The sequence below is a fragment of the Mustelus asterias genome, chromosome 23 (assembly GCF_964213995.1).
Source record: "Mustelus asterias chromosome 23, sMusAst1.hap1.1, whole genome shotgun sequence".
NCBI classification, from domain to species: domain Eukaryota; kingdom Metazoa; phylum Chordata; class Chondrichthyes; order Carcharhiniformes; family Triakidae; genus Mustelus; species Mustelus asterias.
This window is the reverse complement of record NC_135823.1, coordinates 44,852,529-44,869,104: the sequence shown is the minus strand read 5'-3', so window position 1 is coordinate 44,869,104 and position 16,576 is coordinate 44,852,529. Positions and strand designations below refer to the sequence as shown.

The following is a 16,576-nucleotide window of genomic DNA, read 5'->3' as shown; positions in this document are numbered from 1 at the left end:
AGCCTCACAGGCAGAGAGCTCTGGCACAGGTTGGACACCTACACTGCTTCTGCTGGAAATTCTGCCCTCGAGACTGATTCATCTCTGCAGGCCTATTCTCATCACGTGAAGTCAACATCACTGAAAAGGTGAATTCTACAATGTTGGTTTTTCAGCCCACCAATCTCCATTAAGTAATATCTATCTCAGTGGCCTTTGACTCTGGAAGCCACATGAACTAATATTATTTTCTGTGCGGTAGCTCTACCATATTCTTCTTTTCTCTATCCTTCTCCTTTACTGCATGAATGCGAAGGTGGGGATGATGCAAACCTCCACATTTTGAGCACGTGCAAAACATCCTATCTCTCGAGATTGCGGTGGGGTCATTAATAGAAAATTGCATCACATCAAAAATAAGGGGTTGGGGAATATGACACTGCTTATAAAGAGAGAAATAAAATCAAAACACCTTTCCATTTACGGATGGGTGGTGAGAGGAGAAATTAGCGCTGTTTAAATTAACTCATTATATCCATTACAGCAAGCATATAAAACAAATGAACTCAAGTAGCTGCTGCTAGCCACCTGGTAGCATCATGTAGAGATTGTAAACCAACACAAAATGGGGCAATCACACCCACCAGTATTACCAAACATTGTCGCTTGCAACCCCAATTTATATAAACTGTACCACTGAAGACAGCTGACTCATAACTCAGACAAATCAGTTGTACTTCCTGAACTGTTTTTGTGGAGCATGACTCCATTGCCAGTATGAATTACCACATTCAAAAACAGCAGTTTCACCAACTCATTGAGCAAGATGAGATTTAATGACATTTTAAAATAAGGAACTCACTTTAAATGTTGCAATCAAGTCTAAAGGTTCAGACAGTACAAGCTTCAGTGTCCATAACACTGGATTATACTTTGTTAATGAATTATCCTTATGTGGTTCTGGTTCCTGCACTTTCAAACAGCCTGTTCTATTATTCCCTCATCCCATTTCCCTGCACCTGTTTGAAATCTAATATATCTTAACATTTCTGATGAAGGGCCACAGGCCTGAAATATTAACTCTGTTCCTCTCTCCACAGATACTGCCTGACCACGGAGCACATTTCCAACTTTCCTGTTTAGCTTCCTTTACCCTCAACCCTTTCCAGTCCTTGCAAGTGCTGCTAGTTCTGCTATTTTAAAAACCCTTTCCTTCCATGCCTCGTCACCTCTTCATGAAACTGCAGTTTTCCACCTCACGCAACGTCCACCATTTTTGTCATTTGCTGGGCAAAACATGCTGACAATTTCCTGTGTAACAGAAACTATATACTCTTGAATAAAACAAAAACAGTAAATCAAGTAAAACTGACTGGGGATAATGAATGGTGGGGCACTGTAATTAATACAAAACGTCAAGGGAAAATTAACTAAACCAAAACATAATTCCCCAGGGTGATGATGAACCCCAGTCCGAGGCACTCTCCAATCCCGGAAGACCTGAAGAGTACCAGTGGACACCATGTGCTCCCTCTGCAAGGCCCACTGGCCATGAACATAGCTGTAATAGAGGGGCAGAGAGTCGGGTGAAATAACCCGCCGGGAATCTCTATAGAAATGCAAGCTACTGATGGCTCTTACATGCACTATGAACCTTTTTAACAATTGTATCACATGTCCTAAAGCACATATTGCTAATTTTGTTCAATAAATAGCTTCAACCATTCAAAGGTCAGTTATCCCAAGTACACAGAATGCATGAACTTCAAACCAAGTCCTCAAATAACGCCCTTAAAACAGAAAACACTGAATTGACCTTTCCCCCTCGAGCACTATCCAAACCCACAATGCAGACCATCCCATTGACATAATGGTAAATACCCCGTATTTTGTATCGAAAATGCACTCATAAAAGCACAAAATAAATTCAGAACTAAACTAATTTTAATCCTATGCAGCACCTTAACAAACCAAAATTCCTGACCAACAATTGGCCTCAGCATTGCCTAATAGAACGCCCCCACAGGGAGAGACAGAAGGCTTGGGTTGTTTTCAATTAGGCTATGTGATCTCTCAAGGGATAGGCTAAATTAAACACAGCTGCACCCAGGTAGCAAACAGCTATGTTCAAAGCAATTCTTTTACATCTACTAGGAAAGGATCAAAGTGAAAATGCTCAAAATAAATCGTACATCATGCATTACATAGTATAATACTGCTGTAATTATGAAACAGTGTATGCTCCAACTCATCAGCAGAACTGTACCATTACACAGCAAGTCTTGTCAGATTATGAATAAAGTCATCCATCACTGACGGCACTTATCAAATTCTGCAGTCAACACAGTTCAAATTATTTTCATGAATTATTTATCCCAAGCATTTATCCTCTGTATATTTACTGTGCTCAAATTATTCTTTAACTTTCATACCTCACCAGCTCAGTAATTCAAAGTCATGAAAAATATAAAAGATATCAATGAGCTAACAAATAACATGTGACATTTAAGTATGAAGTGATACATTTTGGACGATTTTGATGAATACCCGATATATATATGGTGTAATTTTTTTTAAAGGGAGTGCAGGAAGAGATAGACCCGGAGTTACACATCTCCGAGCCCGTGAAGGCCTCAGGACAAGACAATACAGCAGTCATTTGGGATCTTTGGCTTTATAAATTGAAGCAAAGGTACAGAAGCCACAGACACGATAAACATTTATAAATCATTTGTTGGGCCGCAGCTGAAGAATGGTGTCTAACTCTGACCACTACATTTCAGGGAGGATGTCAGGCCACTGGAGAGGATGCAGAAGAGATTCAGAATCTGAGATTCAGAAATGAGATGCCCCTTCAAGGAAGGGTCTTCTCAGTTACACAGGAAGATTCGTGAAACTGGGATTGTTCTCCTTAGATCAAAGGAGGTTGGGAGAGAATTAGAGGGTGCCTTTAATTGCAAGAGGATTTGAGTACAGGATTAAAGAAGCCTTGCAGCATTTGTATAGAGCCTTGGCGAGATCGCAGACTGTAATGGACTCCTTACCTAAGGAAGGGTGCACCTATCATAGAGGGAGTAGAAGCAGAGAAACAAAGAAAATAAGAGCATCTGTAGGCCATTCAGACCTTTGAGCCTGCTCCACCATTCATTCTGATCATGGCTGATCATCCAACTCAGTAACTTGTTTTCCCGCTTTCCCCCCCATACCCTTTGATTCTTTTAGCCCCAAGAGCTATATGTAACTCCTTCTTGAAAACAAACATTGCTTTGGCCTCAACTGTTTTCTGTGGCAGAGAGTTCCACAGACTCACCACTCTCTAGGTGAAGAAATTTCTCATCTCAGTCCTAAATGGTCTACCCCATGACCCCTGGTTCTGGACTCTCTCGCCATATCCTTCCTGCATCCACCCTGTATAGTCTTGTTCAAATTAATAAGTTTCTGAGATCCCCCTTCATTCTTCTAAACTCCAGCAAATATAATCCCACCGACTCAATTCCTCCCCATCCCGCCATCCCAGGAATCAGTCTGGTAAACCTTCGCTGCACTCCCTCTATGGCAAGAGCATCCTTCCTCAAATAACAAGACTAAAAATGCACACAATATTCCAGGTGTGGTCTCACCAAGGCCCTGTATAACTGCATGAGAGTTGTGGTCACCACCAAGGCCCTGCATGACATCCCTGCTCCTTGAATTCCCACGCTATGAAGGCCATCCTCATAGCATGCCAGCGGGCAGTGCCTTCCTCACTGCCTGCTGCACCAGCATGCTTACCTTCAGCGATTGGTGTACAAGGACCCGCAGGTCTCATTGCACATTTCCCTCTCTCAATCCATAGTCATTCAGATAATAATCTGCCTCCCTATTTTTGCTACAAAAGTGGATATCCTCACATTTATCCACATTAAACTGCATCTGCCATCCATTTGTCCACTCACTCAACTTGTCCAAATCACATTGAAGCATCTCTGCATCTTCCTCACAGCTCACCCACCACCCCGCTGTGCGTTAGGACCCCAACTGTTCACATTATATATTAATGATTTGGAAGAGGGAACTGAATGTATTATCTCCAAATGTGCAGATGATCCAAAGTTGGGTGGGAGGGTGAGCTCTGAGGAGGATGCAGAGATGCTTCAGCGTGATTTAGACAGGTTGAGTGGGTGGTCATATGCATGGCAAATGCAGTATAATGTGGATAAATGTGAGGTTATCCACTTTGGTAGCAATAATAGGTGTAAACTGAGAGATGTGGATACTCCACGAGATCTTGGAGTCCTCGTGCATCAGTCACTGAAAGTAAGCATGCAGGTACAGCAGGCAGTAAAGGCGGCAAATGGTATGTTAGCATTCACAGCGAGAGGATATGAGTAAAGGGATAGGGATGTTTTGCTGCAATCGTATAGGGTGCTGGTGAGGCCACCTTAAGTGCGCAGTTTTGGTGTCCTTATCTGAGGAAGGATGTCCTTGCTATAGAGGGAGTACAGCGAAGGTTTACCAGGCTGATTTCTGGGGTGGCAGGTCTGTCATATGAGGAGAGACTAAGTTGGTTAGAATTATATTCACTGGAGTTTAGAAGAGTGAGAGGGTGCCTCATAGAAACTTATAAAATTCTAACAGGGTTAGTCAGGGTAGATTCAGAAAGGATGTTCCCAATGGTGGGGGGAGTCCAAAACTAGGGATCATAGTTTGAAGATAAGGGGTAAACCTTTTAGAACTGAGGTGAAGAGAAATTTCTTCACCCAGAGGGTGGTGAATGTGTGGAATTCACTACCACAGAAGGTAGTTGAGGCCAAAACCTTGTCTGATTTCAAGAAATTAGATATAGCCCTTGGGGCTAAAGGGATATGGGATATGGGAGGTGGAATCAGGATACTGAATTCGATGATCAGCCAAGATCAAAATGAATGGTGGAGCAGGCTCAAAGGGTCAAATGGCCTACTCCTGCTTCTAGTTTCTATGTGTTACCTGCAATTTGGAGATAATACATTTAGTTCCCTCATCTAAATCATTAATATACACTGTGAATAACTGCACTCCTAGTACTGATTCCTGCGTTTACCCTCCAGTAACTGGCTGCCACTTGGAAAAAGTCCCATTTATTCCTACTCTTTGTTTCCTGTCTACCAACTAATTTTCTATCCATCCCAATACACTTTTCCCAATCCCATGCACTTTAATTTTACACGCTAGTCTCTTATTTGGGACCTGGTCGAAAGAGTGCAACAAGGATTCACCAAACTGATCCCGATGATAGGATTGTCTTAGGAGAGACTGGGGAGAATGGGCCAATATTCTATATAGGTTAGAAGAATGAGAGATTATTGCATTGCAGCATTACAAAATTCTTACAGGGCTCAACAGATGCAGGAAGGATGCCCCCCCGTGGCTGGGATCCCAGAATAAGAGGCAGGTCTTTTAGGACTGATGAGGAATCTTTTCACTCAGAGGGTGGTGAATTCTTTGAATTCTCCACTCCTGAGAGAGGCTCATTCAGAGTATATTCAAGACAGAGATCGACAGATGTCTGGATATTAAAGATATCAAGGGATATGATAGCACTGAACAAAGATACCAAAGTTGGTCAGCCATATTCCAGCTGAAGGGCGGAGCAGGTTTGAGGGGCTGAATGGCCGACTCCTGCTCCTATTTCTGACGTTCCAATTCTGTCCTATACATTGCCATGTTCCATGACTTTCTCCAATCTCTGGCCATTCATATTATCCATGCTATTCTTTAGTTTGTCCTTTACTCCATGTTCTGATTATTTTATTGTGTTTTCAGTCATGTCTAGTAGCTCTTTCTCCCATGTGATTGGTTCAAAATCGTATTTATAGTCCTAGCTATCTTTCCACCAGGATCTTGGTCCCAACCCGCACCATCAGTACAGATTCCTTCTGTAGTTTCATGTGAACATCATGTTTTCCTGATAGCAGAACTCTTCCTTTAATGTTTGTACCTTTCCTGCTGTGCAGGTTATGAGCCCTGAGGATGAAGCAGTCATCATCAGATGTTGAACATATTTAAACAGCTCGACAAATTGAGAAATGGATTCATACAGATTACCTGTGAAAACCTACTTTTCAATTTAGTTCCTAACTCCTGATGCACATTTAGCGGAGCTTCTCTACTTTTTATGTCTGATCTGGATCATCCTCCATCCTTTTCCAGTGTTGAGATGTCCCTTACCTTGGCAGCACACCATTTGAGGCTCCCCATGTTGACTGCAAATAAAGCCATCTATCCACCCCCACAGTCTGTTCTGATCTGGAATACACTGCCTGAAAGGGTGATCTAAACAGATTCAAGTATAACTTTCAAAAGGAAATGAGACTCAAAAGAGAAAAAAAAAGTTTTTTTTATTCATGGGATATGAGCGTTGCTGACTTGCCAACATTTATTGCCCATCTCTTGTTGCCCGAGGGTAATTGAGAGTCAACCACATTGCTGTGGCTCTGGAGTCACATGTAGGTCAGACCAGGTAAGGATGGCAGATTTCCTTCCCTAAAGGATCTTAGTGAACCAGATGGATTTTTCCGACAATCAACAATGGTTTCATGGTCATCAGTAGATTCTTAATTCTGGACACTCTTTATTGAATTCAAATTCCACCATCTGCCATGGCGGGATTCGAACCCAGGTCCCCACAACATGAGCCGAGTTTCTGTATTAATAATCTAGTGATAATACCACTAGGCCATCACCTCCCCACTGGGGAAAAGGAAAGAGAGTGGGAGAAATTGGACTACTCTTGCAAAGACCTGCAACACTCAAAGAGTCACATGCTAGCTATGTGATTTAATGAATCCATTTTTTGTACATTATGTTGTACATCCCCGTAACATCAACATTGTACATTACGATCACTTTTAAAAAGTAATGCCCTATACTAGCCATGTGCTATAAAATAACAAACTATTTAAAATAGCAAAACATCCCAAAGAACTTCACAGAGGCAAAATCAGACATAAATTTGGAAAAAAAATGATCAGATCCTGTGACCAAACACTTGGTTAAAGTAGTCAGTTTTAAGCAAACTTAAGAGGAGCAGTGGCATGCCAGAGATTTGAGAAGGACATTACTGAGCTTAGGGCTAAGGTGGCTGAAGGCTGGACCACCAATGGAAGGGCCAAGAAAGTGGAATATACAAGAAGACAGAGTTAGAGAAATGCATACTCGGCAGGTTATAAGGTTAGTGAAGGTTTCAATGATAGAGAGGGGCATGATGTGCTGAAATTTGAACATTAGGAAGAGAATATTAAAATTAAAGTAGACATGATTTGACATGAATTGGTGCAAGGACAGTAACATTTTGGATGGGTTTAGAGAGGGTGGAAGATGGGAAGCAAGTCGGATAAGATGAGCTTGGAGGTAACAGTCTGGGTGAGGGTTTCAACAGCCGATAGGCTCAGGCAGGAGATATAACTGGTGACATTGCTGAAGTGTAAATAGTGAGGCAATCTTTGTGGTGGAGAGGAAATGTTCAGCTCAGAGAAAACCAGGATGTCAAAATTTCAAATAATCTGATTCAACCTATGACAGTGGTGAGGGAGTGGAACAAAGTTTCTGGTGAATGGCAATGGCAAAATACTGTGGATGCTGGAAATCTAAAATAAAAACAGAAAACACTGGAAACGTTCAGTAGGTCACTTACCAGCTGTAGAGAGAAAAGAGTTGACATTTCAGGTCAATGATCATTCATCAGAACTCTAATGGCAGTTTTGATGATAAAACCATTAACTCGAAATGTCAACTCTGTTACCTTTACCACAAATGACTTACTGAATATTTTCAGCATCTTCCAGTTTTATTCCAAAAACAATGGCTTTGCTCTTCCCGATGTTTAAGTGGAAGATATTTCAGTTCATCCAGGACAGCATGTTGGACATGCAGTCTGGGAACACAAAGGCATTGGACTGTTATAGAGTCTGGGGAGGTAAGTGTTGAAATGGGGAAAGGCAGTCACACCAGCTGGACAACAGAGGAGATGCTGGAGGAAGATGGTGTCAAAAACTGCAGACTGGTCCAGAATGATGAGGAGGGATAGTGTAACATGGTCATAGTCACAGAGGATGGGTATTTGATAGTGAGGTTTCGGTGCTGTGGGCAGGCAGAACCCAGATTGGAGAGGTTCAAAGATGGAATTGCAGAAAAGGTTGGCATGGGTTTGGGAAGCAACACAGTCAAGGTCTGCAAAAGAAAGGAAGGTTCAAACAAGTTCAATGATTCAGATCTGTTTTTCATCCAAGGCATCTAATCACTGGTAACCCCTATCTGGAAAATGGCAACTTGCCCCCAGTAGTGAGCATTAGAAAAACATTACAATTAAACTGTTTTAAACACTGAGTAAAATAAGTACAGTAAGAAGTCTCACAACACCAGGTTAAAGTCCAACAGGTTTATTTGGAATCATGAGCTTTCAGAGCACTGCTCCTTCACCAGGCGAGTCATGATTCCAAATAAACCTGGTGTCATGAGACTTCTTACTGTGCCCACCCCAGTCCAACACCCATAAAATAAGTATATGGAAACCATAAGTGCAAATGTGCATTGCATTCAAGTTTTTCTAAAACTTTGTAGTTACCTATAGCAAAACTGCATCTGATGCTTAAGCTGTAGTGTGGTCTGACATAGTACATAACTAACAAGGCAGTCAGCATAAGGGGACAGGAATCACCATGTCCCACAAATGGATTTTTAAAAATCTAATCAGCCTTAAAATAACAACTCTATCAGTTACCAGAGATATTTAGCTAGGGGGCTAGCCAAGAGCACGGACATGGTTACGGATTTCTATTTCACAAGGTGTGTCTATAAAGGGGGATTATATTTCAGTGGAGTTAGAGAGTTATCTCACAGCAGGGTGATTGTTATTGCAGGAAGTACAGTACCAAGGTGGGTGTACAGTGCCGGCCTGGCACTCCCGGGCCGGCCTGGACATTTGCAGCAGAAAAGGCTGGCTGCCTGCCCCACTGATGCCAAAGGTACCCAAGCGACAGTGGCTGAGCCCAGTGGCCAGAGAGGGCCGGGGGGCACTGGGGTTCTAACCGCGGCTGTTTGACTGAAGGTCGGCGGCTCTGGCTCCGTCCCCGTCCCCGCCCCGGGCCTTACCAGTAGCGGCTCCAGCCCAACCGCACTCCAGCACAAGGAGCAGGAGGTTCAGGAGACAAGCCAGCACCATTGCTGTCGGACTGTCACTCCGGGGAGGAGGGGGAGGGCCCGGCTTCACCACATCATCCACTCTGCCTTCCACCGATCCGCTCCCTCAGTCTCGCAGCCAGCCGCTCACCTCCTCCTCCGATCAGATTCCTATCCCCCACTCTCCTGAGGCAGCGGCTCCCTGACGTCACCGGGACCTGACGTCACCGCGCCGCGGGGTGTGTGCGTCAGGTGAGTGTTACGTCACCGCGCAGTCGGGTCTGACGTCACTGTGGCATTATGTCATGGGAGTATTGGGGGGTGGGGTGGGGGTGCGTGGGGGAATTGCATCACCATGCAGCTAGGTTTAATGCCACGGGGGTATTACATCACAGGTGTATTACATCATTGCGCAGCCAGGACTGACAACACTTAAGTATTTACGTCACGTGAGTATTGCATCCGCGCAGCCAGCTCTGACGCCACAGGGGCATTATGTCATATTTGGCCACCGCGAAGCCGGCTATGACGCCACGGGGTTATTATGTCACGGGGGATATTGCATCATTGCACAGCTGGGACTGATGTCACTTCGGTATTACGTCACACTGGGTATTACACCTACCTGGTGCACCTGATGTTTGCACAACTGTGGCTGCGAAGGGGAGGTCACCTATGTTTACTCTGCAGTGGCTCCCAAATATTCAGTCAGCAAACAAGCAGGCAATGAACCTGCCCCCATGATGGATCCATGAACAAGGTGCTACACCATTTAAATCATAGAATCGCTACAGTGCAGAAGGAGGCCATTTGGCCTATGGAGCCTGCACCGACAACAATCCAATCCTATCCCTGTAAACCCACATATTTACGCTGCTAATTAAGGGGCAATTTAGCATGGCCAATCAACCTAACCCATACATCTTTGGAGTGTGGGAGGAAACCGGAGCAAACCCACGCAGGCACGGAGAGAACGTGCAAACTCCACACAGTAATCCATAGGGATTGAAAAAACAGGAAAGGTGTGAATGAACAAAATGTGGCATTAAAATCTGGAAATGCTCCTTAGCTCCCACCAGTTGGTGGCGGCCTTGTGCATTTTCTCTGTTTTATTTTTCTAATCCCGCCTCTACAATCAGAATTTTTACTTCTGAGCTTGTATACCGCAGAGCATTTTCCACTCGGGGGTGGGAGGCGTTGAGGTAATTGTTGGTCAAACCTTGTCACCTGGGTTACAAAAGTGAAACATGGCAGACGCTGGAAATCTGAGACATAAGCAGAAAATGCTCAGCGCATCAGGAAGTAACCACAGAGAGAGGACCAGAGTTAACATTTCAAATCAATAGCCTTGCTATTGAACTGGGAAAAATTGGAGATGTAATAGATTTTAAATGTGCTGGAGTGCGGGTGGGTGTCGGTGGTGGTGTGGTGTTGGGGAGAGCAGAAGGCAAGGATTGAGATAGAGTTGAAAGTAGGAGTGATTAAGGGCTGATGATACAAGGCGAAAGGACATGGCAATGAGAAAAGAGAAGAGAAGACAGGTTTAGAGGAGGTGTGATCATGTCACTATATTTGCTGCAAGATACAAAATATATGCAATATTTCAAAAACCCAATTGCCTCTTTTTTCAGAATTGATACATTAGGAGACTAGGGGAGAGAAAAGAATCGACAAACCTCTAGATATTGGTTTCTGCACTCCTGACTCACATCTTGCTTGCACTCTGTCGCCTGCCATTTCCTAAGGTAGCATCCGTACATTTAATAAACCTTTGCCCCATTGCCAACCTGTTGTAATTTCTTCCTTAATGGCAACAGTGCCCTATGCTTTTCAATCATTAATTTCAACAGATCCATTAAGATGAAGGCTGAACACATCTGGATCATTGCTGCACTGCCCCAGTTTAGCAAAATTGCACATTTCAATTATCATTGGCAGCCATGCACATCAACTGGTTTGCAAAGGTTACCAATTACCAGCAAGTTCTTCAATTAGTGTCCCCTGTGTCACAACATTCCTAAAGAAAACATGGAGAGCAATTGGACTTCCGACATCCAGAGCTGCTTTCACAGAGTGGTCCAGCAGATCTAAATGTTTCGTCATTTAGAGGGACCCAGAGAGAACAAGTACAGAGAACTGCAGACTATATTTCTTGTTTCATTGAGTAAGTGGCTCTTTGGGTTCCAGATAACTGGAAACGCAACAACTGAACTAGCTTCTGATAAAAATAACAATGGTCTGATGGATTTGTGACTACTGTGCGACAGCAATATGATAGATTCTTCCTTGCCCTCTTCAGGACGGTTGACAAAAGCAGTCTAGTGCGTAACACCCATACTCATACCCATCCCTGAAACTTTAGCACAACTCAATATTGCGTGGCTTTGAAATTGAACAGTGTCAATAAACCGCATCTCTGTGGCTGGTTCAATACATGTGGAGAGTGGTGAACAAATTGGACAACACAGATCCAAAACACTCAGTCACCCCCTTTCTCCGAGTACTCATTCTCCTCTTTCGCCCTTTCTCCGAGTACTCATTCTGCTCAACCACACACTTATTCCCATCCCAGCTACTCTTTCTGCAACTATTAACATCCCCATTCACTATGTCAAACAGTTTACTTTGATTATATATATCCTCGAATCACCTGTATTGTTCAGTACTATGGATTGCTTCCCTTCTCAACTACTCTACGTCTTCAGGACTCATTTTCAACTAATCTGCTCCATGCCAGTTGCCCCACAGACCTTCAATACTTTCCTCCACATTACTCACCAACTGATTGTTCTCCTCATTCTTCCAGCCTCCTAAATTACTTCAGTGCCACCTCCCAAACTATTAGAAAACAATAACCCCTCCGCCCAGTCCATCACACAAACCAGCCTCCCATCCAATGACTCCATCTACATTTCCTGCTGCCTCGGAAAAGCAGCCAGCGCATTCAAGGACCCCACGCACCCCAGACAGACTCTTTTCCACCTTCTTTTGGGAAAGAGATACAGAAGTCTGAGATTATTACCAACCGACTCAAGGACAATGTCTTCCCTGCCATCAGATTTTTAGAAATCATAGAAACCCTACAGTGCAGAAACAGGCCATTCGGCCCATCGGGTCTGCACCGACCACAATCTCACCCAGGCCCTATCCCCATATCCCTACACATTTACCTGCTAATCCCTCAAACCTACGCATCTCAGGACACGAAGGGGCAATTTTAGCATAGCCAATCAACCTGACCCGCACATCTTTGGACTGTGGGAGGAAACCGGAGCACCCGAGGAAACCCATGCAAACATGGGGAGAATGTGCAAACTCCACACAGACAGTGACCCAAGCCGGGAATCGAACCTGGGTCCCTGGCACTGTGAGGCAGCAGTGCTAACCATTGTACCACCGTGCCGCCCTAGTAAATTATTTGCCTGATGTATGAAGAAAAAATGTTAAACTTTTATATTATATATTTTGATGATGATTCCCATAGAGGTGCAATTTCACAGTTCACTATAGTCAGAGATACTACTGACCAAAAACATGAGCTGTGGCTAATGTTTTTAAAAATTAAGCCTTCAGTGCTCAGGTCCACAGATTTTTTTTACACTGTACAAAGATGACCCAGTACATCAAAAACACTGGATATTCAACAACCAGGGGATTCCACAAAGAAGGTCTTCGAGCTAACAATTAATATGTGGAGGCTAAACAGCCATGGTCTGAACCATTTGAAGCCTTTGCGGTATATCCAAGTGGGTATGAAGACTTGTCATCATCTGTTGTATGTACCACATTGCCATTGTGAGTGACAAGCCCTTATCACCATCTGCTCAGTAACAAGTAGAGGAAGAGGAGGATAAGAGGAAGTGACCACAACCTACATACAAACATATAAATTAGGAGCCAGAGTGGACCACTCGACCCCCTTGAACCTGCTGCGCCATTCAATAAGATCATGGCTGATCTGTTTGTAACCTCAATTCCCCATTTTCAACCTCAACTCCACATTCCCATCAATGCCTGGGACCCTTTCACCCCCTTATCAAGAATCTACCTAGCTCTGTCTTAAAATAATCAAAGGCTTTGCTTCCACTGCCTTTTGAGAAAGAATGTTTCAAAGACTCACTGCCCTCATTTGCCTTATCTCTGTCTTAAATAACCCCTTATTTTTAAATAATGGCTCCTAGTTCTAGATTCTCCCGAAGAGAAAAATTCCCTTCCACATTTACCCCATCAAGACTCTCCAGGATCTTATATGTTTCAATCAAGTCATCTCTTACTCTTCTAAACCCCAGCAGATACAAGCCTAGGCTGTCCAAACATTCCCCATAAGACAACCCACCCATTTTAGGTATTAGTCCAGTAAACCTTTCCTGAACTGCTTCCAATGCATTTACATCTTTCATTCAATCAGCAGACTGATACTATACACTGTACTCCAAATGTGGTCTCACTAATGTCCCACATAACTGAAGTATAACCTCTGTTGTATTCGATTCCCCTCACAATAACCAATAACATTCTATTAGCTTTCCTAATTACTTGCTGTATCTACATACTAACCTTTTGTGATTCAGATACTGGGACACCCAGATCCCTCTGCAATCTCTCACCATTTAGAAAATATGCTTTTTTATTCTTCCTTATCTGCCCAAAGGGAAAAGGTCATCAAGGCTTGTTTCAGCTGAGTCAGCCTGCCCTTCCCCATTACAATTCCTCTTACAACCTTCAATTGAAACATTTTGGTTCTGTCCACAATTCACGACCAATTCAAACGCAAACACAAAATCCAAATTTAAAAGACAAACGTATCCAAGAAACCATATTGAAGTCTTACAACACCAGGTTAAAGTCCAACATGTTTATTTGGAATCACAAGCTTTCAGAGCACTGCTCCTTCATCAGGTGAGTCAGGTAAGTCACCTGCTGAAGGAGCGGCGCTCCAAAAGCTCATGATTCCAAATAAACCTGTCAGACTTTAACCTGGTGTTGTGAGACTTCTTACTGTGCCAATCCCAGTCCAACACCGGCATCTCCACATCATGTTAGTATTGAAGCATAATTGACCATTAACTGTTATGGAAGACCTTAATGTAAGTCTTGGCTTTCCTATCGTGTTCCTGCGAGTTGCTTCATCAGTGGCTGGAGCTTGTGATGTGGAAATTTGCCAAGCTTCCATTGAAATCACTTCAGATGGCCTTGGAGCCGTTCTGGGCTTCTAGAGCCTGGTTGCTGACTGCAGCATCTTGGCATGGAAGCTAGCTGGCTGAATAATACCACTTAAGTAGGTGGCAGGGGAAGCTGTTCATCTGAGAGAGGGCATCAAGTACATCTCCCATAGAGTGAAGATTTTCCTGGGAAAATGCAGAGAGTGACAACACCTGAGTGAGATATAGATTGAATGAGGAGTTGAGAATTTGGTTCAGGTGGGAATTCAGTGCAGAGAGGCAGAGAAGTGTTCCTTTTTTTCAGCTTCCAGTGGTTGTTGAGTTTCCTTTTGTGTCTCCAAGTAAGGTGGTTGTGACTTTTATTATTTTACCTGTGTAAATTATTAGCTAATTGACTTTATTATTCGCTCATGGAAGGTGCGCGTTGCTGGCTGGGTCAGCATTTATTGCCCATCCCTGAGGTCAAATAAGAGTCAACCACATTGCTGTGGATCAGGAGTCACATGGAGGCCAGACCAGGTAAGGACAACAGATTTCCTTCCCAAAAGGACATGAGTGAACCAGATAGGGTTTTCTGACAATTGACAATGGTTTCATGGTCAGCATTAGACTTTTCATTACAGATTTTTATTGAATCCAAATTTCACCATCTGTCATGGTGGGATTCAAACTCAGCTCCCCAGAGCAGGGGGTCTCTGGCTCTCTGGATTACTAATCCAGCAACAATGCCACTATGGCGGGGTGGGAGATTCAATCGGGACCGGAAGTTCCTGATCATGAAATGCTAAACATATTTAAACTACATTTAAAAAAGATTTAAATCACTTACCTGTCTTCCTGCCAGTTTCCAGCATGGTCTGGACTCCGACTGTTCTCCGGCTCTGGGAGATGCGCATGCGTTCCCGGCGCAATGAGCAAATCCTGGTTCAAGGCCGGCGACGCGCATCTCCCACCCCGACCCGCCGGAAAAGTTGCGGGTCGCGATGGGAGAATCGCCCCCTTTGTTTCAGGAAGCAGTCACTTCCTTGGGTTAGGAAGAACTTTAGAGTTGTTTGATGGCCAGAGACAGGATGGTGTCACTGTGAGTCAGGCAGGTAAGGGGAACTAGCACGTAGTGATGGAGTAGCCTCAGCCCTTGACTTTGTCCAACAGGAATGAGATGCTTCTAATTAAGTTTAAGTTATGTTTATTTATTATTGTCACAAGTAGGCTTACAATTAACACTGCAATGAAGTTACTGTGAAAATTCCCTAGTCACCACACTCCGACGTCGGTTCGGGTACACTGAGGGAGAATTTAGCATGGCCAATGTACCTAACCAGCACGTCTTTCGGACTGTGGGAGAAAACCGGAGCACCCGGAGGAAACCCACGCAGGCACGGGGAGAATGTGCAGACTCCACACAGACAGTGACTCAAGCCGGGAATTGAACCCAGGTCCCTGGCGCTGTGAGGCAGCAGTGCTAACCACTCTGCCACTGTGCTGCCCGTACTTGTGTGGATGAGGAGAAAGACTGCAAGGTGGATGATCAGACTGACCATGGCACCGTGATGAAGGGTGCCATTCAAGTGGGGGATGAAGTGAGGAATATGGTTGTGATAGGAAGCAGCATAGGCAGGGGAGTAGATACTGTTCTCTGCAGTCGAAAGCATGTTTCCATGTGGCTGTGTACCTGTATCTGCACTGAACTGGAGGGTGACATAGTGGGAAGGGGAGGATCCATTGTTTGTGGCCCATGTCGGTATGAACAACATAGATAGGAGCTAAAATAAAGTAAAATTTATTTATTAGTCACAAGTAAGGCTTACATTAACACTGCAATGAAGTTACTGTGAAATTCCCCGAGTCGCCACACTCCAGCGCCTGTTCAGGTCAATGCACCTAACCAGCACATCTTTCAGATTGTGGGAGGAAACCGGAGCACCCGGAGGAAATTGGAGCACCCGGAGGAAACCCACGCAGACACGGGGAGAACGTGCAAACTCCACACAGACAGTGACCCAAGCCAGGAATCGAACCCGGGTCCTTGGCGCTGTGAGGCAGCAGTGCCACCGTGCTGCCCAGTTAGGGGCTAAATTAGAAAGCAGAGCCTCAAAGGTACTAATACCTCTGGATTATTACCTGAGCCAAGTGCAAATTGGTGTAGGGTAAATAAGATTAGAGAGATGACTACATGGCTTAGATACTGGTGTGGGAGAAGTGGGCTTCCTTTATTGGGGCACTGGCACCAGTACTGGGGATAGTGGGAGCTGCCTACACTTGAACCATGCTGGGACCAGTATTCTATTAAGTTGTACACT

The 16,576-nt window shown here is 44.1% G+C and overlaps 1 protein-coding gene across 1 annotated transcript in view; it reads right to left on the bottom strand.

Moving 5' to 3' along the window:
* The window catches only part of pgap6 (post-glycosylphosphatidylinositol attachment to proteins 6), a 37,169-nt gene extending 27,875 nt beyond the window's left edge, over positions 1-9,294 (bottom strand). The window contains exon 1 of the mRNA XM_078240415.1: positions 9,088-9,294. Within this exon, the coding sequence (XP_078096541.1) occupies positions 9,088-9,157 (70 nt within the window). The 5' untranslated portion in view covers positions 9,158-9,294. The remainder of the gene's footprint in view (positions 1-9,087) is intronic.
* Between the last annotated feature and the right edge of the window lie 7,282 nt (positions 9,295-16,576).